The following is a 22,184-nucleotide window of genomic DNA, read 5'->3' on the forward strand; positions in this document are numbered from 1 at the left end:
TTTGCAGGGTATTAGCTCCCCCAGGGAGAGAAGACCCCAGTGACCTCCAAACCCATCCACTGCCTTAACCCTGAGCTCATGGACTCAGCTGTTCCCCATGCCAGTGGCAGTACACCCTCAGGATGGGCTCCCCAACCCAAGGGGTAAAACCCCAGAGAGCTGTCCCTTTGCTCTCTAGCTGCTGATGCCTCTTGGCATGGGCTGGTCACAGAACAATCCTGCCATGCGGGAGCACTAGACGGGGCCTCTTGACACCGGGCTCTATATGCAGGTCACTTCCCATCTCCATTTCCCTTCCTCCCCTTTGTCTGTTAAAGTGGAAGCTCTCTGGGGCAGGAGCCCTGGCTGGGGGCCTGTACTGGGCCCTGGTCTCACCTGACTGCTGCTAGACAAATGATAAACCTGGATACACTGATTTCTGTTCAGTCCCTAGAGGCTGAGCAGCTTGATCCCTGTTTAATTCAGTTGTGCCTATGCCCTGGGGGAGCAGCAGGTGGGGCCATGGGACTTGCTGCAGCGTTCCCCCCCGCCCTTTCCCCAGTGCAGCACAGGCATCTCCAAGCCCAAAGCCTGGAAGAGCTGCCAGGGCAGGCAGTAGCTGAACCTCCCAGCCCCCCTGAGAGCCTGCAAAGCCCGCAGCGGCCCCGGGGAGCAGCGCTCCATGTGGGGGTGTGCACACACGCTCGCACGTTTACATTCCTAAAGGGGCTGCTGAACGGAGCCATGCCATTGGCTGCCAGCGATGCAGCTCCTGGGTATCCGGCTTCGCAGCTCCTCCAACAGCAGAGACCCCTCGGCACAGCAGTGGCCGGCCTGTTTCCCCGGAGAGGGGCAGGGCCTGGTTCCGATCTCACTCCAGTTCCACATCTGAGTCCCCTGGGGCTCCTCCCGCCTCTCAGGTGTCCCTGGCCGGAGCGTGGACATGGGGTGTCAGTCCGGAGCGGCTGCTCCGGCGCCGTGGGCGTGAGCGCTGCAGAGACCCCCGCTCCCGGCGCGAGTCCGGCTCGGCGGCAGGTCCCCATGGTGTGAACGTGCCGCGGCCGGGGAGCCGCAGCCTGGCGGGCCCCCTGCGTGGGTCCGGCGCGGGGCCGCCGACGTGCCGGAGCGCGGCGCGGGGGCCGGGGAGCGCTCCGCGGGCCACCCCAGCCCGGCCTGGCCCAGGGCGGCATGAGGGCCGGCTGCCCGCTCCGCGCCCTGGCTCCCGCCCGCCCCGGGGGCCGCTCCCCTCAGCCCGGCGCGGCGCTACTGGACCCCCGGAGCGCGGGGATGCTGGAGCCGGGGCGCAGCGGCGCCGAGGCGCGGTGACCCCCGGGCGGAGCCGCCGGCGCCCAGGTATGGGCAACTCTCAGCGCAAGCCGCCGAGGAGCCCCCGGCCAGGCAAGATGGACTCGGCAACAGGTACCGCCGCGGCGCCCGGGCTGGGGGGGTCCCTCTCCGTGCCCGGCTCCCCGGGGCCCTGCCTGGGTGCGCTCCGCAGCCCCTGTCCCCCCCCACCACGCCCGCGCCCTCTGACTGTGTCACCCCCAGCACTCGGTAGTCTCCCCTCCCCTCCCCCCGTGCTGCGGGTGCAGTGTAAGCCCCTGCTCTCCCCTCTCCGGCATGAGCCATGCAGGTGGGATCTTGCATCTGCCTGGGGGAGGGTGTGGGCAGCACCATAATCCACCTCTTATATTGCCTCTGCCATGCTGTGCTGCCCAGCCCCCTGCCAACCCAGTGCCAGGGCAGGATGAGCCTGCCCCAGCCCTGGCAGCCCGGGCACCGGCTCTTTCTGCTAGCCCCCTGCCAGTGCAGCGCCAATGCAGGGTGAGCCTTGGCAACCTAGGCACCGGGTTCCTGCCAAGCAGCTCCTTGCCTGCTGTGCGCTCCCAGCCCTGCGCCCTAATCCTCCTCCTGCAGCCTAGCTTGCCCTCCTGTTGCTGTCACACATGTTCCTGCCAGGTCACAAGCAGAACACTTCCTTTCCTCTCCCTGGAGACCCCTCCTCCACCTCCTCCTCAGGCCAGCAGGGGCAGGTGGGGAGGCTGCCTAGCTGGGCTGCAGGCTCTGTTCCCTGGAGTGCTCTGAGTTGCGGTGGTGAGGCGGGGCTGACAATACATGTTGAGTATCTGCAGGTGCTCTGGGGTTTGCTATAGCAACAGGAATGACACTGGGCTGTGTGCTCCAGCAGTTCCCCAGGGAACTTTCATTCCCTCTGGCTGGCCCAGAGCGTGGGCCTGCTGCGTGCAACCCCCTGTTCTAGCTGTGTCACATCTGGAGAAAGGTTAAGGGACTTGCCCAAGGTCACACAGTGAGTCAGAGCCAGGACACCTGGGTTCTGTTCTTGGCCCAGCTGCTAACTAGAATATGTCACCTTCACTCCAGTTTGTGTGTGTGTGCAGGTGCTGGCTTGCTGCTGCCCTCTATTGGCTGGAATGTGGGTGACTGGCTTCAGTGGCTCGGGGTCCCCCTGTAACCAGCCCAGCTGTGTTAGCCCAGTGGAGGGAGGCAGGCTTCTCAGTGTTGCACTGTAACGCTGTGTGTGGGAGAGAGAGATGCACTGCTGATGCCCTCTGGTGTCTGGGCCTGCAGAGAGGATAAGGCACTGGTGTTGCTGCCAGCTCAGGGAGCTCTCCTACGTGTTTAGAGCTGACTGAGACTGGCTGCGTGTTGGGGCGGTGGCGATTCGGAGAGGAGTTGGACCGTCTGCGGCACTTGAATTTGTTGCACATGTGCAGTGTGACATGGGACATATCTCAGCACCCACTGCTCATTTGCAGGGAAACTCCAGCTGGAGGGCCTGGGGTCTGTTCTCTCCCCTCACTGCATGGGCGCAAGTCTCTTGCCGACTCCTGGGCTTGAGTCAAGCACCGTAGAGGGTGCGTTACGACTCGCTGTGTCACTGGAGAGGCCCACAGGCAAGGAGGCAGTGACAGAACCTACCCCCAAGGGACCTGTGCGGGTTACCAGGATTCACTGCAGAGCTCTTGGACTAGCAAACTAGTCCAACCTTGTCTAGCCCTGACCTTGCTTCACACAGGGCTGTCTGTTCACTCCTCTGCCCTCCCCTGGGCTGACCTCCGCAATTCAGCAACTTGGGAATCTTGCCTCCACCTCTTTCTGACCCCTGGCTCCAGGAGATGTGAGAATGTGCTCTGCACATGCTCAGATCTTGCCGTTTTCCCAGTGCTTGGGCTAACCTTTGTCAGGTCTCCTCAGACTATTCCGCATTCAGCTCAGCCAATCCTTAGAGCTCGAAATGCTGCCCTGTCTCTTACAGATACCTAGTGAATGGGAATATGACAGCTCAGGGAGAACCTCATGCCTAGGAGTCCTGGATGATGTTAGCCCTGCAGAGCCCACACAGCTGAGAGAGGGGGAGCTGGAGGCTAGTCTGGCTAGATGCAGGAGAAGGGAAGTCCCTGGCTTGCCCCAGATCCCTGGGGAGCATGCAGGGCCAGCTATTTAGAAAACAAACCTCTATCTCTTTACTTGTTAACTGAGTGCATGTATCCCATGGAGTCACCCCCACTAATATGACCCCTCCCCAGTGCTGCGGTTTAATTTTGGGTAACTTCTCACAGCAAAGCTGCCCTTGAATCCTAGTCGATGTGTTATGCTGAGGGTTTTAGCTAAGTCGTAATTGCGAATTTGCCTGCTAGAGAATTTTCACACTCATCTCATATGTAAAGTGGGGACAACTGAGACACACCCAGTCCTGTTAGTGCTAGAAGGCTGTTGGGATTCTGATGGCCCAGGCATTCCTCCTGGAAAGGTACCGCCCTAAAACCAAAGCTGAAGGTGAAGCCTTATCTGCTGAGTAAGAAGCCACTGAAACTCGATAGCCCTTAATGCCTGCTATCCCCAGAAGAAACCAGGCCTTTGGTGGGTCCCCTCCCCAGACAGGTCAGAACCAGATCAAGTGATTGCAACACTCAATCACAGGGCTGGGCAGTGGGACTGCAACCAGTCTCAGATAGGCTAGAAGGGCTTTTGAGGCTTCCATGGACCTGCTGGGTGGGGACATGTTTCCTGACCTAGGAGGGGTTTTTCCAGCAGTGTGGGCAAAGCCTAAGTCAGCCCCTGGAAGCAGAGGAGAGAGGATCCATTTTGGGAGCAGCAGGGCAGGATGCATGGCTGGAGTCCGACCTGAAGCTGACCACTACCCTGGGAAAGTCCTGGCTAAGGGTAGGAAATGCCTTGGTTGGCCTCCCCTATCCAGTGAAGTCCTGTGCTCACACAAACAGCCTGTGCTGTGCGCTGTGCTTGCTCCTTGTGCTCTCCTTAAACAGCTCTTTGTTCTCATCAAATACGCATTGGTTCTGACTCTTCTATGGGGAGCAGCCCTGAGAGCTTGTCAGTCACCTGCGTCCTTTCCAGCAGAGGTGGGGAAGGAAGGGGCTAAGGCCTGCGGGCTGAGGGGGACCCAGGTCAGAACCGACCCACCACCACCAAAAAAAAAAAAAATACTGTCGTAGGACGGGTTCTGACCACGTGGGCAACAGCAAGTATGTGGCAGGGGAGGACTGCACTGAGGTTCTGTCTGGTCCGGTGCGGCAGGGCATGACCGTGCCGATGCTCTGACCCGGTGTGGTAGGGGCTGGCTGTGGAAATGGCCATCCTGAACTTCTGACCCAGTAGGGCAGGGGGCGGCTGTGCCGATCATCTGATCCGGTGCGGCAGGGGGTGGCTGTGCCGATGTTCTGACCAGGTGTGGAATTTCCTATTTCCTTATGAAGACGAAATGACTGGCAGGGAAAGGCCAAAGCTTTGCGGGGGAGGGGCTCTGTAGTGAGCCAATCTGTCTGTTGTAACTGGTTGCAGTAATAAGGTCTGTAGGAGTTACTAACCATGGCTCCAGAACTCTCACTAACATGCAGCCCCCCCCAGTACTGTGCAGTGACCGCCAGTGTGAGGGCAGGGAGATGCTGGTGACGTCCCCCAGGACAGTGGCCGAGATGAACGGCAGTGACATCCAGCACTGGACGTCTGACCTCAGTCCCTGCAATTCAGGTTTGTGACACTCCATCAGACCCTGCATATATGCTGTGGCCTCATTGCAGAGTGACACAGTGTGCATGGACAGTGACTGCACACTCCAGGCACCTGTGTGCAGTGTCTGTGTAATCCAGTGCTGCGCAGAGTGACCCTGGTTACCATGTGTCACCCTGGGGACCTAGGGCTTTAAGGGCATGTCTGCCCTGCAGCTGGAAGTGTAATTCCCACCTCAGGCACATGTGCGTGTGCTAATTCTGCTCACGCTAGCACGCTAAAATCAGTGGTATAGCTGCGGCAGCCTGGACTAGCCACCGGAGTCCAATCCACCCAATCCGTGGGGTACGTACTGGGTGCCTAGCCTGAACCACTTGTGCTGCCGCGGCCATGCTGCTATTTTCAGTGCTCGAGCAGAGCTATCACGGGTATGTCTACCCAAGCTGGGAATCCCACCTCCGGCTGTTGTGTAGGCAGGCTGTAACTGTCCTGAGACCCCCCAAAGTGAGACAAACCCATGGAGACTGGTGGGTTTGGTGGAGGCCTCTGGTCCTGACGGGTGAGTGAGTGAAGCAGAGCCATTTTTTGACTGTGACACTGTCATCTGCGGCTGGAGCTCTGGGCCACAGTTCACTGCCTAGTGTCAGCAAACAGCCTTGAGATGTCTTGGCTGAGCAGGCTGGAGATTGCTGACCTGACAGTGCATGGGGCTGTCTGCTCGGCTGAATGATAGACTCTGGGGCGGAACTGTACTGCTGCCATCTATGGAGGTACACTGGTGAAACTGAGCAGAATCAGGTCATCTGCATCTAGCCATGGCTTAATCCCTTACATTTAAAGTCCTTTATGGGGGGGAGTGGAAGTGCACAACAGCCTCTGCAAACAGCTCCTCTGTTCATGCCTCACCCCAGGACAGAAGGCAATGCAGGAAGGAGTCTTTATACTATTGCCACTCATGCTTACAGCTATTCCCCAGTAATGGCTGGCTTAGCCAGGAATACACGCTCAGACACAGCCTCCGCAAAGTGGAGCTAACGTTGTTAAATACATATCCTAATTAAAGGTAAAGAATAGGCCTTACAAGAATGCATTGGGGTTAAAAACCTCTGTTGGAAAGCCAGGACACTCTAAGTTAGCGTAACACCTTAAACAAATGTCACTGTTTGGGACCCTTTGGTAACCTTAACTCTGCCCTTCTCCATCTCCCCATGTGTTCTCAGTATACGGTAGAGAGATGTCTGTAACAAGCATCACAGATTGGCGTAGGGCCTGATGGCCTAGTATACCCATAGCTCCTCCCCATTTCACCAGGAAGTAAGTGTGTGTGTGTGTGTGTGTGTGTGTGTGTAAGTCTCCTTAAATTTCTTAGTGTTTTTCACAAATTCCTCTGTGATGCCTGGATGGTTCCTAGGCTGGCTTTGTGAAGCAGGAGTGCCGAAGGACAGTCCTTGTAATGGATCTAGTGTTGCCAGGGATCCTGTATGGATCTGCAGGAGACCTTGTATCAGCTTGACTCTGCATCAGCTCTGCAGGAACCTCCCTTTGAGGTTCCACACACCAATGTGTTGTATTGTAGAGGCTCCCTCTCCTTCCCACTTCTGTATGAACCTGGAACTTCTCTCCTGCATCAAGGTCCTGGACAGCAAAGCTTCTGCAGAAAGGCTGGAATAGAGAGTACAGTGTATGCCCGAGAGCCAAACCCAATCAAATCATTTACATGCATCGCTGCCCTCTACTGGACTCAGCTCTGCTCGTTCTGGGTAGAATCCCTCTAGTGGCTGGAGGCCTGCAAAGAGGAAGAGGCTGAGTGAGAAGCCACTGGTTTTGGAGCTTGTGGCCTGGTTCTTTGGCTGATGTCATGCATGCTGTTTGTTTGTAGATTTGCTACTGTGTGCTGGGGCTGATTAGGGAAAGCTGCCTTTCTCCCAGACTGTTTGCAGTGAGCAGTTCATCAGATGAATTAGCCCCTCTCCCTGTTTGAGGATTAGCCCCAAACAGGCTTGGGTTTCACGGATGTGTTGATTAATCCACAAGTGGCTGTGCAAACCTATTTCAGCCTGTGGAATGCTCGTGAACTCTTCACTGCCACTATTGCTGAATATTTGTGCTGTGAAATTAGTCACAGAGTTGCATGGTATTGTTTCCACATCCCAATTTGAGGGTTGCCAGATCTGCTAAGAACTTTTAAGCTGGCCTGGGGAACATGGCCATTGTGAATAATGATGCACACACCTTCATGTGCAAGTATGCCCGATGCTTTCAGTTTCTACAGGGTTTCTTGAGGACAACATTTTGCTCACAGAAATGTGTGCAAAAGGTGACCGAGGAAGGTGGTGGGTCCGGGAAGTGATGTGTGTATTCTGTCCTGAGCTTCTGAGTGTTCACCTGCTGCCTGGGCGCAGGGTCACTCGATTCTAAGAGATTGATTGCAAGGGTAAGCCATGCAGCTGTGGAGCATGACGGCTCGTGCAGGGTTGGAAATGGAATTCCGGCACTGCATTGTGAGACCTGCAGAAAGGTCGCATCCAGAGAGCTGCTTCCCTTCTCTGTATTTTTGACATTTTGCTTGTCATGTTTGTTGGTTCAGAGAAAACGAACAAAGAGCAGCAAGGAAGATTCAGTCCTGCAGCTACGTGGAGTGTCAGGCCTGCCGTAACCTGTGGGGGAATGCTGGGGAAATGGCAGCAAACACTAGCTCAGCAACACCAAGTCAGCAGCAAGCAGGGGCTGTGCTGAGAGTCCATTCCCGGTGGGCAAAGGAATCCAGTTCCAGTCCCTAGTCTATCTCCACATGAATTGCAGGACAAGAGCCCCCCTTCCTGTCCCACACTTGCGCAGATCCTGCTAGCTAAACAGTTTGATCTCTGGTGGTCACATGTAAACTATGGCCTGGCTAACCTGTGTCTATGGGAAATGGGTTCTGCTCGTATTTCCCCACACCTCAGCCACTACACTGGTATTTCTTTGTATTACTGTAGCACCTAGGAGCCCCAGTGGTGGGGCAAGACTCCATTATGCTAGGTGCTGTGCAAACAGAGCAGAAAGATGGTGTCTACCTCAGAGAGCTTCAAGTAGGCATCTTGGCAAAGGAAAGCTGGGAGGCAGGATCTGAAGGAAGAGAAGGGGTCACTTCTGCAGATGTTTACAGCGAGCTCCTCCCAGATGTGGGGACAGCAGGGGGGAAAGCGTGAAGGGGCTTGTTTGAACATGTAACCCATGAGCGATGGAGGCTGGATTCATGGCTCGGCTGGAGGTGAGCCTTGTCATGATGAGAGGTCGGGTGGGGATGGTCTGTGGAGGGACTTGGAAGTGAAAACAAGTAGCTCCTGTCTGATGCAGTGGAGAAGGGGGAGCCCGTGGAGGGATGCAGAGAGGATGATGTGGTCAAAACTGAGGGCTAGAAGAAGGATCCTTGCAGCAGAACCCATTGTTCTGAATGGGTATGAGTGGGACGAGGTGACATTGGTCAAGGCTGGAGAGAAGGATGTTGCAGTGGGTGAGATGCAAGATGAGATGAGAGCCTGGGCGAGGGTTTTAGCTGTGTGGATGGCTCGGAAAGGCGTAGCTTAGACATAGCCTGGATGTGAGGACCTAGAGAGAAGGCCCTGGCAAAGATGATGCCCAGGTTATGGGCCTGAGCGCCAGGCAGGGTTGTGGTGTTGTCCACGGTGATCGAGCAAGGCAGAACAGGGAGGGACTGGGGGACATGAAGAGCTCTGTTTCAGCCATGTTGGGCAGCTAGACATCCCCGAGGAGCCATCAGAGACAGGCTGCGATGGCAGTTTGAACAGACGGAGCCAGGTCTGGAGAAGAGAAGTAGGGCTGGGAGCTGTCAGCATAGAGATGAGAGCTGAATTTGTGTGTGGATGAGATGACCCATGTCCCCAGCTTACTCAGGATATCCCTTGGGGCTGGGTGGCAGGGGCGGTTGCTGAATCTGTGGTGCCTTAAATCCCGGCTCTTTGGGAGATGCGATGCCCTAGTACCTCATCTTCCTCTTGTTGTGGGCAAGTAGCAGCCAATCCCCAGTTTGGGTTGCAGTGGAGTTTCCGTCAGCACCCCTGGGTTGGCTCCTTTCTGAAACCCACAAACAAAGGAGCACTGGGCTTGATTTTGAAAGTGCCTGCATGATTTAGAATCCACGTCCCAGTCTCAGAAGTGACATGGGCACTGAAGGGCCTAGCCCCCATTAAAGCCAATGAGACGTAGGTGCTGCAGTGCCCAATTCTCTTTGGAAACAGGCCTTAGACACCTGAGTCACTTAGGTGCTTTCAGAAATGTTGCCTGTTGGCCTTACAGCGGGAGGTTAGTCTGTGGCTGAGGCAGGATCAGGGGTGAGTGGGTTCGGGCAGCCTAAAGATAGAGGAGTTGGTCAGAGTTCAAAACTCCTTCTCCTGTCTTTTTGCCACTTGGTAGGAAAAAGCCCCATGAGAAGGCAGCTCCCTGGCCTGGCCCCCAGTGGGACTGAGCACTTGCTGCCCACGTTATGAAATGGGAGCGTCAGCCCAGGCAGCAGGAACTGGTGTGCTGGCCTTGGCAGGACTGGAGGCAGGAGTCAGCCCTGCATGGGGGCACCACTGAAATTAGCAAAGGAAAAGGCCCGTTTGTTTCCTGACAGTTCAGGAGTATCCCTGACTGTACCAGGGGACTGCATTGTCCAGCCTAGTTTGAACTGTCCCAAGCATTGGGGCTCCTGGAGAGACTTCCCCAGTATTCAGCCTAAATTTCCCTTTAGTTCCACCCTCCTGACCCACCCCAAATAATTTCTCTCCAATTCTGCGGCTCGCACCTTCCAGCATGTGCAGCCTGTTCCCATGTCCCCACCTAGCTGTGAGTCCTCCAAGCTTGTATTTCCTGTACACGCACACACACACACACACACGCACACAGCTAAGCATGCACACTCTGCCTGGCGGTGATGTCTAGTAGCCAAGAAAGAACAAATACAAAGTTTCCAGAAGAGTGAGTGAGAGCACAGTGTGTGTGTCACCCTGCCTGTACCCCCTCCCAACTGGCTCTCAGTCTCGCATTTAAAGGGGAACGACATTATAAAGTACACATGCCCCGTGAAAGAATCTGAGTCTGCATCACTTAACCTGCACACATTCATCAGTCCCTCCAGATCCCAGTGACATGTGAGTGATGTGCTTCATGCCCATCCCCCACATCTCTGCTACAAAAGTGATTGACAGATACAGAGCTGGCAAGGTCCATGCCCCTCTCTTCTCACTGTACAGAGCAGAGCGGGAAGCAGATTACCCCAAATGAAAGAGCTGGGGGAGGGGAAGGGGAACGTTTTTACTGGGTGCAACCAAACCCCAGGTCTGACTCTGTCTGCCTGCAGTGAGCTGGAATCCTGACCCAAATCAGCACCCCTCCAAGGGAGGCTTTTGAGCTGTGGGTTTGCATATTGTCCCCTCTCTACTAATGAGCCACAGCTGGAGCTCAGATCCCGGCCCAGGGCTCGGACCCAGCCCTAGCTGCTGTTGGATGTAGGTGTTTGTTTTGCTGGGAGGTGAGCCCCGGTTCCCCAGCTCTTGCAGCAAGAAGGCCCCAGGCTCATTCCTGATCCCCACCCACCCCAAGCCAAGGGGCTGTAGGAGGAGGAAGTGCAAAGAGAGCTTGGGAATGGGCTCTGGGCCTCTCACCGCCCTGGGCCTGGCCTGGAGTGACTTGTTGGAGGGCTGTTCTGAGCTCTGTGGGAGCTGCACTGGAGCAGTCTCCAGCCACACCTCATGCCGACAATAATCAGGTTCTTTGGGGGTAGCATCGTGCTTCAGAGCCCGGACTCCTACTCCCCCAGACGTGATTCCTCGGCAGGAAAGCCATGGAGGGAGGCAGAGTGTGCCCTGCCTGTGCTGTCCCTGCGCTAGGGATTCACAGGCCTTTCCTCTCCAGGGCTGGCAGTCTGGCTCCCTCCCCAGTGCTCAGCCCCTTGCAGTGCAGTCACTCTGGGGTGAGGGGCCTGCGGGCTGGGTGCTGCTAGTCGGTGAATGCTGGTAGGGAGGCAGTTGAACACCCCGTCTGGCTGGCTGGGTGGTGGCAAATGGGCCATGCGATGTGGGGCTAATGAAGAGCGAGCGCTTGGTTCACTGCCCTACAGAGCTCCGGGTCCTTCTCCTTTGAGAGCTGCACACTTTTCCAACCACTTCCTCCCTCGTCTGGATTAGACCTAGGACAGGGCCATTTGGGTCATGGCTTTGCCAGCCGGGCTCTGCTGCGCCCTGCGTTTGCAGCATGCCTTTGGAGTGACTGGAGGGGGGCTGTGACTGCCATCCTGTGTGGAGGGACAGCCTGGCCGGCAGAGGCCCTGGGGTTCTCCCAAGTGGGCGAGTTGCCAGCACCAGCAGTACTAGGGGTTCGGCAGGGATCAGCCTCCCAGCAGCATGCTTCAGGCAGAGGCCTAATTCTTTGGCAACTCCAGAGCTTCATGGAGTGCCCCCTCCCCTCCCCCCCTTCCGCTCGCCCAGGGTCGAAGGCGGCGCCTGCATCTCTCTAGGGGCTGCCTCGTGCTCTGCAGGCCAACAACTCTGCCCCACGGAGCAGGAGCCCTGAGCCAGCCTGGCCAAGTGAGCACTGCGGTGCCCCTGCTCCCTCCAGCGCCATGGACAGCCCACAGGGAGGTCAGGCATGTGCAGATGGGGTGGGACAAACTGGAGTGGCAAGGGAGCTGAACCGCTGGGAAGGAAAGGGGTGGCTGGGCTGCAGTGCGACTCCCCACATTGGCCCAGAAGTCTTTGTGCCAGTCACGCGGTGCTGCCTGGGGTAGGGTCTCCGCCTGTGACCCAACCGCCATCCCCCCACCCCACCCCACCCCCTGTACACACAGTGCTGGGCAGCCTCCTCTCCCACTGACTTTTGGGGTTGAGGGTGCCCAGCACCTGGCAGCACCCAGCCCCTGCCTAGGGCACCCATCACTGTGGCAGCTGGGTGCAGAGAAATGGCCCTGGGAGTCGACAGGAGCATTTTGGGGCACTGGGAGGGCTCCAGTTCCAAGGGCTGGCATTAACCTGTGTCTCTGGGAGCTGGCAGTGGGCTCCTTGGGGGAGAGCCGCAGCCCAGGAACTATTGCCAAGGGGGAGTTTTAGGCAACAAACCTGCATTCCTGATCCTCCGCTGCAGGCCGGGCCAGCCCCTTGGTGCTGCTTGGGGTGGGGGGTGTGATGTGGCTGTGGTGGGGAGCAGCTGAGAGGCAGCTCCGCTGCCTTGGGTGGAGCTTCCCCGTTTCCCAGTGGCTGGGCATCTGGCCATCAGCATAGGACTATGGACAGGCCCAGCCTCCCACAGGGACTAGCTCCAGCTAGGGACCCTGGGAGGGGTTTCTCTGCCTGGGGATAACAGTCCAAAGCAGGGTCCAGATGTGTCTGAGGAGGGAGGGAGAGAATGCAAAGCAAGGCCCCTCCCCCAGCCTCCTGTGCACTTGGGAAGGAAGAGGGGACGGGGCCAGGACAATGGGCTGCAGGGAACTGACTCCAACAGCCAGTTCCTGGTCATTTCCTCCGTCTGTCGCTGGAGCGGGGTGGGGAGGCAGAGGAAGTTCACCCCTCGGGGTGTTTATGACACAGGACCCAGTGGGCACCAGAGGCAAGCGCCGTCCAGCCTGTGAGCGGAGCTGTGGGGACCCCCAGCCAGAGGAGCCTTGGCTGCCGGGGCCGGCTGGGGGACCCCCCCCCCCTCCACGCCTGGCTGGAGCGAAGGCACTATTTAGAAGCAGAGTTGACCCGAGCCGTGGGGTGTGGCCAGGGGTCTCCGGCGCAGACTCTTCTGTTGTTTTGGTTGGATGTTCCCATAATCCCTGCTCTACCGCGGGGGTCGGCACTTTATGTGGAGTGATGGGCAGCTGCCGCACGGCCATGGACTGGTCTGAGTCACTGGTCCTTTCCCGGCACAGGGCAGGTAGGATGACAGCGCGGTGAGTCCCATGCCAGTGGGGTGGAGGCCAGCCGGGCGTTTGGTGAGGAGCACAGGCAGGACACCAGAGAAACCCTGGAACATTGGGGATGGTTTGGTTAGGTGCCAGTGATGAGCTTGGCACTGGACATGGCACATACAGGGGCATCTTGCTCTCCAGTGGGGCAGCATGGACTTGGGGCCCCTCCAAGAATTCTGAGGTAGACTCTGAATCTGGTGGGGCGCCCATCTGTCTGGACTGGGCCCAGGGCAGAGATCACTGAACCTGGCCTGCATATTGGAGGCAGTTTCAAAGACATCAGGCTGGTTCTGACCACTGATGTGGGGGCTGCAGCACGGGGAGGCAGCTGTCTCTCTGCCTTTGCCAACAGCTTTTGGGGCTTGTGACATGGCACTGGGTCCTAATCCAGGGGTTTCCTTAGCAGGGCAACGGGGGCGTTGGTGTGCACAAACCAGCCCCCCTTTATAAAGCTATTCTGGGGCATGCTCAGCACTGGGCTGGAGTCCTGGGCAAGATGGTGCTCGCTGTGTGCTAAGGGCTGCACCTGGTGGCGAGTAGCTGGGATAACGAGGTGAACTTGATGCCAGAGGCAGCTCTGGAGCCAGGCACAAACATCCTGGTCCACAGCTGCGCACCCAGCACGTCACCCCTTTGCAGGGCAACAGGTAAAGGAGACTGGAAGCCCCCACTCCCAGGGACACTGCGTCGCTGCCGGGTAGACAGAGCAATAATGGTCCCTTGCTTGGGTGTTTCTCTGTCGGGGAAAGTGAGGAGATGCAATGAGTGAGTCGCACACCCAGGGTGCAAACTGCCTCTGCTTCCTTCTGCCCCTCTAATCATGCCCAGACTCAGTGAGCAGCCCTCCCTTCACTGGCAGCCAGGGCGGGGAAGCCACCTGCCCTCAGCCTGGCTCACCTCCATCTCTCCAGTGGGCTGCTGTCTCCAGAGTGGCCTGTGCACCGGGGGCTGTGGCCATGCTGACACACCGTAACTTGTGTTCATTCTGCCCCACTGATCCTAGCGGGTGGGGACAGAGCCGGGATGTGGCGTGAGCAGCAAGGAAGTGCAGCGAAGCACCACTTGGAGAGTGTCCTGTCTGGCTGGGAGCTGGCAGCTGCTCCCAGAGCCCCTCTCCTGCATATGCAATGGGAATATCTCAGGGCCAGATGGTTGGTGGGGCGGGGCATAATACAGCTTAGAACCAGAGCTAGAAATGGGATGGTTGACCCTGCCAGAGCCCAGCCAGGTCCATTCAGCTCCAGCGTTGCCCTGTCAATGGGCAGTTGGTCTGGCTAGTTAGCTTTAGTTACTGTGGGTGACACTGTGCTGTGGGACATTCAGGATTTTGGATGTTCCAGCTAAATGAGCGTTCATGTTTAGGGTCCAGCTGCTCTGGATTCTATGGGGCGCTCCTTCATGTTCTGGTACAGGTCCCTGCCAGAGGAAGAACATTGAGCTACGTGGACCAGGGATCTGGTCTGACGTGGCAGCTGGTGGGGTGCAGGGCGGATGGACCAGGAGTCCGGTCTGATGTGGCAGCTGGTGGGGTGCAGGGCGGATGGGTCAGGGGTCTGACCAGGACTAGACCACATGGAGTCTGGTCACTTGGCAGGAGGCAGGTTTCCAGTCCAGCTGTGTCAGCAATCTGATCGTGAATGATCGGAGCTGGCTATTGGGCTGGATGGGCCAGAGGTCTGATCTGTGCAGGAGCTGAGAGATCAGTGGGCATGGAGCAGCAATTAGTGCTTCATGCAACTGCTGTGGTGCATCCCCTGGGTTGTCCATTGTGCTTTGGGGACTTATTTGGCGCCCAGGGCTCGCACTGATGGATTGTGCAGGGTTCTCCAGCTGTGCTGCCCTCCTCCACAGCCGGGTGATGGGGCTGGTGCCTGGCTGTGCAAGCCAGCACTGCTGTAGTCCTTGCCCTGCTTTCTAGTGCTACCCCCATGTCCCGGGGTTGTAGCTCAGTGCTGCCTTGCTGAACCTGGCCAGGAGCATGAGGTTTTTCCTTCTCCCTCAAGTGCTTGTTTGTGTTTCCCAGCCCCTTGGGATGTAATTACTCTGCTGGCAGCTGTGAAAATGGCAGGGAGCCCTGCTGAGCATGCATTTCCACCCATCCAGTGCTACAGCAGGCTCACAGGCGGGTGTCTGAGAGCTCTGAATCAGGGACTGGCTCCCTCCAGCACTCGTGGCTTCTGCCATTGTACTGTTTGGATGTGCAGTAAAGTACAGGGCAGCACCGTGACCGGGAGAGGAACAGTGACTGACTCCAGGACTCCTCCGTCCAAATGAATGGGAGCACAAGGTGGTCTCCGTGACCCATGGTCTGTGGGGCACTAGCCAGAGGGGGATACGGAGTGGAGGGGGATATGGAGCAGCCAGAGGGGATGGAGTGGGTGTCAGAGCTGAAATCATATTGGGAGGATCCAGAGCTAAAAGGCGAGAGAAGGAAGCTCTTTATAGCTATGGGAATGTGCCCCCTTGTTGCTGAGAGGAGGTGGCACTGCCCTATTGGCATTGAGGGCATGTGAGCCAGGAGGTTCTTGGGACTCCAGGCTTCTGCCCCGAAACAGCTTACACAATACACTGAAGAAAATGGAGAATATGGCTCCATGAAAGAGACCCAAATGTCACTGAAAGGCAGGCGCATTCCCGCTGGGTACGTGGGACCTGCGCTGGGGAGTGCAAGGGCTGAGCAAGGAGTTTGTGTGATCACCAGTGGCAGGGGTGCTTGTGTGATGGCCAATTGGAAAGGCATGTGGGCATGAGTGGGGTATCCTAGGCTGGGTGTCGTCTGGCTTACTGGACAGGTGTGTGTGTCTGAGATGCTGGCTGGCTGCCTGGCCCGTGGGAGGTAAATGCTGGGGTCCCAGAGCACAGGGTTTGCATCCCCTGTGTTCCGGCTCCCCTCCTGGGCTGGGGTGGGAGTTCAGGGCTGTGTTATTTGGGGTGGGGAGGGGGTGCTGGGAAGGTGCAGGCGGTAGAGCGTCTGCCATGGGTGCTCTGGATGACTGAGTTTTGAGCATTGCTAATGGCTTCCAGCCGATTGTCCTTACAGCTGGGTGCTAACTCTGTGTGCTCTTCCCCACAGGCCCCACTTCCCTTTCTGTTGGGTAATGGTATTCTCTTCCTGTCCTGCACTGTTGGGCAGTGGTGCTACGTGCTGGTGACAGCCATTGCATCTCCCAGAGGCAGCTGCAGGGCCGGGAGGGGTGGGGGTGGGGCCAGGACCTTTAGGCAGAGCCCTTTGCTATAGACTTGGGGATCAATGTTATTTCAGCAGCTGCGTGCGGGGTCAGGTGTCTACCCTGCCCTTCCGAGCCCTTTCTGATCCCACGTGTCGTGCCTCTTGGTCCCCTTGCGCAGCCTCATTCCTCTAACACACAACTTCCTTACATTGCCCTTGGGGACGGAAGAGCCTGCATTGCTGTGAGGGTAGCGAGGTGCACGGGGAAGCACCATCTTCCTGGAGTCTTGGGTTCCCCGCAGCATGTTAGCGCCTGGGGGCTGCAGCTCCCCCAGTCAGCAGCCGTGAGCACTTCTGCAAGGGCAGAGCTCAGCAGCGACTGTGACCGCAGCCCTTCTCTGGGGGACCCTTCCTTTGTGGCAGGGCAGATATAGTGCTGCTCACAAGAGCAGCTGTCTCCCCCATCGTGCCCACACACTGCCCTGCCAGTGCGCCTCAGCCGTGACTGGGGGCATCTCTAGGGGGAGAGGGGAGTCCAGCCTCTGCCAAGACTGACAAAACAGCCAATGGTGGACACCTGCCCTCTAGGAACTGCACTGAGCCCTCCCCTCCCCAAGGCCACTGGGAGCCTGAGCAGTGACTCCAGCCTGGGCTGGAATTGCACCAGGGCCTCCATGCCCTACGCCCAGCCCCGGGTGTCCCTCACCCAAGTCCCTGCCCATGAGCCTGGGTCTTCAGCACGGCAGTGGAGAGCCTGTGCTGCTGCTAGGCCATGAGGTTGGCCCGTGGCCCATGCCCATCGCAGCTGTCAGCCTCCCCCATTCCATCATGACAGGAGAAGCCAGGCTTTCACTGCTGGCAGGTTTGGTACCGGCATGATGGGGCGTGTGCCGCTTGGAAACTGGGCAGTGCAGCCTGCGGGCAGCTCCCACATCCTCTCCTTCCTCTGTCTGCCCTCTATGGACGAGTTGACAAGCTGCCCTGCTGGCTGCTCCCTCCACACCAACATGCTTCCACTTTCCTCTACACTAAGCTATTCTGTGCACTGGAGAGGCTCTTCTGTCTTCTCTGTGCACTTGAGACACAGACAACATTGCTGGCCGCTGGGGAGGGGGTGCAAAGGGGAAAACTAGGAAGAGCCCCCTCCCCACAATAATAAACCAGGCCTAGGACAGTGAGGCCTGGCTGGGACAGCCTGAGCCGGTCTGTGCTGTGTGACTGAAAGCGCGATGCGGTGAGTTAGGAACCCAACAGCTGTCTTTTTATTAAGTGCTACAAGCACCTGAGGCCTGGTCTCTGTGCAAAGTTGCTCCAGTTTCCCAGTGAACTGGTTTTTATGGAAAGCAATCAAGTGAAGCTAAGTCGATAGGAGCCAGATTTAAATTGAATTTGAGTGTCCACACAGGGCTTTGCACCATGGTACCGAAACCGCTTGAAAATCTTGGTGGTAGTGAAAGCAGTGCCGCAGGGATTACAGGCGAGGTCTGAGGTGTGCCCAGGCAGAGTTCAGATCTAGATCCAGACCCACCCTGAGCCGGTCGCTTCTCTCTCGGGGCTGGGCCCTGGCCCTGTGACAGCATGCTGCAGCTAGAAGGCTCTCCGATGGCAAAGTTGTAGGGCTCTGTAGGCTCCCCTGGAGCTCTCGCATTCATCCCCTGGGGTGACTGTGTGTACCTGGCCATAGACTCTTACTTTTGGCCTGGGCTTTGGTTCTGGTCTGTTTCGAGAAGTTGGTGTAAATAGATGGCTGTTGGTTGGGGGTGCGGGGCAGCGCCTGAAGGCCCCCTGGGGAAGCAGGGCCCCAGCATGCTGGGCACTGCACATACAGTGCATAGAGCAGCAGGGGCCGCTGTGGGAGGGAAGGTGGAGGGCAGTGACCGACAGTTTCCCTGGAGGAGATGGGAAACTCTTGGTGGCGCCAAACCAGCGGGAAGTGTGGATGTCGTTTTTTTGTTTTAAATAAATAAAATCAGTTGCTCCCACTGCCCCCCCAGGGCCGATCTGGGGGGATCCCTGGGGCCTGATCTGGCAGAGTGGGGACCTGAGCTTGGGGGCAGGGGGCAGACCGACCCTTTTATCCCATTCAGTTTCCAACAAATTCAGCCCCCAGAGCTGCCACACAGTGTGAAGTGACAGCGCCCTCAGACAATGAGAACGCAAGCTGGCCTCACTGCCATTGGCCCAGCCCTGACCCTGGCGGCTGGTTAGCCCCTTCCTGGGGCCGGTCTGGGGCTCCCAGGCAGGCCCTTCGGCCCGGGTCACCCCTCGCTGCGTTCTTGGCCCTGGCCCGCTGTTGGCTGGATGGCACTCACTCTGCCAGTGTTTGTGGGTGTCACGGAGTCCCCGGGCAATGCTCTGGAACTGCTCCCTACGAAGCCAGGCAGGACTCTGGGGAAGTCTCCTTTCTGTGAGCAGACTGTCTGCAGGACACACAGCTCACACAACTTTCACCTTCCTGGGTCTGACCTTGGAGCATTCAGCATCCTCTGCCCCTCCGTGCGCTTCCCACAGCGAGTCTGCCCAGGCAGGCTCCTGGGGAAGCCAGAGGATCCTGCACCCCAACTCCGCAGTCAGACGTGACTCTCAGCCAGCCAGTAAAACAGAGGTTTATTAGACGACAGGAACATGGTCTAAAACAGAGCTTGCAGGTGCAGAGAACAGGACCCCTCAGCTGAGTCCATTTTGGGGGGCAGTGAGCCAGACAACCACATCTGCACTTCACTCCATGTCCCAGCCAGCCCCAAACTGAAACTCTCTCCAGCCCCTCCTCCTCTGGGCTTTCCCCTTTCCCTGGGCCAGGAGCTCACCTATTCCTTTGTTCTCCAACCCTTTAGCTCTCACCTTGCAGGGGGGAAGGGCCCAGGCCATCAGTTGCCAGGAAACAGAGTATCGCCCATTCTCTGTGTCCAGACCCCTGCACACACCTGCCCTCTAGGGCTCTGCAATGATCATACACCCATATCTCACCCCCTAGATACTTAAGAACTGCATAGGGGAAACTGAGGCACCCCCACACTATTCAGAGGAAACATTAAGAACAGTCCCACTTCATCACAGTGAGCAAAAGCTGAATGGGGCTGCCCGCGCCCTGCGCCGCGGGGCTGCCTCCAGCCCTGAGCATGGGCTCGGGGCCTCCCAAAGGGGGGGCAAGTGGGGCAATTTGCCGCGGGCCCCCACGAGAGTTTTCAGGGGCCCCTACAAGAGTTTTCGGCAGCAAGGGGTCCTTCAGTGCCGCTGAACACACCCAGAGTGAAGGACCCGCCGCCTCTTCTTCTGCTCCGGGTCTTCGGCGGCAATTCGGCAGCGGGAGTCCTTCCACTCCGTGTCTTCGGCGAAGTGCCCTGAAGACCCCAGGTCCCCTGAATCCTCTGGGCGGCCCTGCGTGGGTTGCAGCTCAGCAAGGTGCCCCAGGCGGGACGGCCAGCAGGGTGCCCACCGCTGATCTGTGCCGGGCACTGTCCAGCACTTCGTGCAAAGCTCTGGAGCCCCCTGGTGCACTGCTGCCTGGTAGGACACATTATCCCCCTGCCCCCAGGGGTTGTTCCCCAGCGGTTCATGGCAAAGCGTTGTTCCGTATCCCTTACAGAGGACTGGCAGCAGTGGTACAGGTGCCTTCCCTGTGCATGGAAAAGGGGGTTGCTTGGTGCTGGAGATACCAGGGGTGACCCGTCCTGCCTTGCCTGTTTCTGCTGGAGCTGTCCTTGGAGCATCAGGGGTCTGAGGAGGTGCTTTCCTTGCCGTCCAAGGGCTGGGGGGCTAGACGCTGTCCTGAAGAGCTTTTCTCCCAAGGGGGCAGTTTTAGGCAACAAACCTGCTAATAATAAAACAAACAGCTTGAAACAGCCTGAAAAAAACTACTCCCCCTCTGCAGTGCTCAGTGAGATCCTGCTGCTCTCTTTTTGTCCACAGGGTCCTTCAGCAAAGACAGTCAGGCCTGAAAACAGTCAGGCCTAAAGCCTCCAAGAGTTAAAAGGGCACAGATCTCATTCGTTTCCTTTCCCGGTGATCCTTCGAGCCTTGGGTCTGTGGATCCAGGAGGTAGCAGGAGAGAGTACAGGAGATGAGTGGCTCGATTTGGCTTTCCTGTCTTGGGGGATTGCAGCACCTGGTACCTGCCCAGGGGACAGGAGAGAATGAGAAACCAGGGGAGAAAGAAGTGGTAGCTCCTTGCATACACAGCCTCCCTTCGCACTCGGATGAGAGTGGCACAGAACTGCCCCGTCCCAGCACTGGTAATACTCGGTGTGCAGCTCGGTCTTGCCTGGTACTTGTGAGCCATGGTGCCATCGGCAGCCCTACACCTGGCTATTCCGGTTCTGGCTGATAGAATCAGGCCCCCTCCTCGTAGCTTTTGGCCGTTGCTCCCTCGAAGGGGCTGAGTGAGGTAATTTGATTAATGGCTGAAGTACTAGGTCAGGCTGCATGCCACTTCCATCTCACACAGCAAGAGCACAAGACATGCTGGGCCTGATCCTGTGCCATTGGCTGACTGGCCCAGCTGCTCAGATGTGGTGAAGCCATGGGAATGCGCTGACGTCAGTGGATCAATGGCACTTCACCCCAGCCAGGGTCTGGCTCTGTGGCTCCAGACTCAAATAAGCCAGCCGTGGCATTTCAGTTAGCTACAGGGACTCTTAATGGGATCTGAGCAGCAGACAAATTAATGCCCAACTTGTTAGTGTAAGTAGAGGTGGGCGTATTCCCAAGCTGCACCCAGCCCACTCCCTGCCTAGTCTCAGCTCCCAGTTCAAGCTGCTAAGTGCTTCATACTCTATCTACAGCACTCCTCCTTAAAGGGCAGTGACCATACAGCCACCAACGTTCCCCTCTCCCCGCCCAGCAGCACATCCTCACTGCCCATCACTCCTGTTACGGGCTAAGGTGCACTAATTTGCCTATGGGCAAATCTCCTGCTAACCCAGGAGGGTTGTGGCTGGCTTCTGCCCTACAGCATGAGGCTTGTGGTTGAAAGTTATTCAGATCTAGGGGTGAGGTCTGGCTAGGGTTGCCAACTGTCTAATCACACAAACCCAAACACCCTTGCCCCGCCCCCTGGCCTGCCCCTTCTCTGAGGCCCCGCCCTATTCAGTCCATCCCCCCTCCCTCCGTTGCTCACTCTCCCCCACCCTCACTCACTTTCACCAGGCTGGGACTGGAGGTTGGAGTGCAGGAGGGGATGCAGGCTCTGGAAGGGAGTTTGGGTGCAGGATGGGGCTCAGGGCTGTGGCATGAGATTGAGGTGTGGGAGGGGGTTTGGGGTGCTGGCTGTGGGAGGGGGCTCAGGGCTGTGGCAGGGGGTTGGGGTGCAGGAGGAGGTGCGGGGTGCAGGCTCCGGCCAGGAGGCACATACCTTGGTTGGCTCCCAGTTGGCGGTGCAACAGGACTAAGGCAGGCTCCCTGCCTGCCTGCCTTGGCCCCATGCTGCTCCCAGAAGCAGCTGGCACATCCCTGCGGCCCCTGGGTGAGGGGCCAGGGAGGCTCTGCGTGCTGCCTGTGCCCACAGACACCACCCCTGCAGCTCCCAGTGGCTGCAGTTGCCAGCCAATGGGAGCTGCGGAGTCGATGCTCGGGGGGAGGGCAGCGCATGGAGACCCCCTCCCCCCTGCCCCAGGGCCGCAGGGATGTGCCAGCTGCTTCCGGGAGCGGGGCCAGGGCAGTCAGGGAGCCTGCCTTAGCCCCGCTGCCCTGCCAGACTTTTAGCAGCTTAAAATCTCCTGGTTTGGCTTCATTAGCCTCCAGGAGATAGAGCCCGATTCCGGGAGACTCCTGGCAAAACTGGGAGGGTTGGCAACCCTAGGTCTGGCTCATTTACAGAGATAATGGTCATTGGTAAAGTCTGGGCTGAAGGTCAAACACGGGGGTCTCTGGAGCTGGGGTTTTGCTGGGCCAATCTGTGGTGGAAACACCTGGGCTGGGGAGAGCCTCCAGTTCCCAAAGTATGCAGGGCTGCTTATCTACATACGGATCCCTGAAAGTGGGGTCAGCTCTCAGCTAGTCTCTGCCAAGCGGGGTGTCAGTGGTAGGAGCAGGCGGAGGCATGCTGAGTTCTTTCCTACACTGTGCTGTGTGAGCACCTGGAGAGAATGGCATTGTGGTTAAAGTACTCTTAGGTTCAAG

At 57.8% G+C, this 22,184-nt stretch overlaps 1 protein-coding gene across 5 annotated transcripts in view; it reads left to right on the forward strand.

Annotated features, from left to right (window-relative positions):
• Positions 1-22,184, forward strand: part of NHSL2 (NHS like 2) — a 151,034-nt gene that overhangs the window by 71,215 nt on the left and 57,635 nt on the right. For 2 of the 5 annotated variants that reach the window (XM_074964338.1, XM_074964334.1), the window contains exon 1: positions 1,292-1,398. The exons of 2 other annotated variants lie outside the window; for them this stretch is intronic. In XM_074964338.1, coding sequence (XP_074820439.1) covers positions 1,335-1,398 — 64 coding nt within the window. In that variant the 5' untranslated portion in view covers positions 1,292-1,334. Of the gene's footprint in view, positions 1-1,291; positions 1,399-12,687; positions 12,865-22,184 lie in introns of those variants that run through there. One more of the 5 variants, XM_074964335.1, reaches the window with a different exon arrangement.

This window comes from Natator depressus, chromosome 9, assembly GCF_965152275.1.
Source record: "Natator depressus isolate rNatDep1 chromosome 9, rNatDep2.hap1, whole genome shotgun sequence".
NCBI lineage: Eukaryota > Metazoa > Chordata > Testudines > Cheloniidae > Natator > Natator depressus.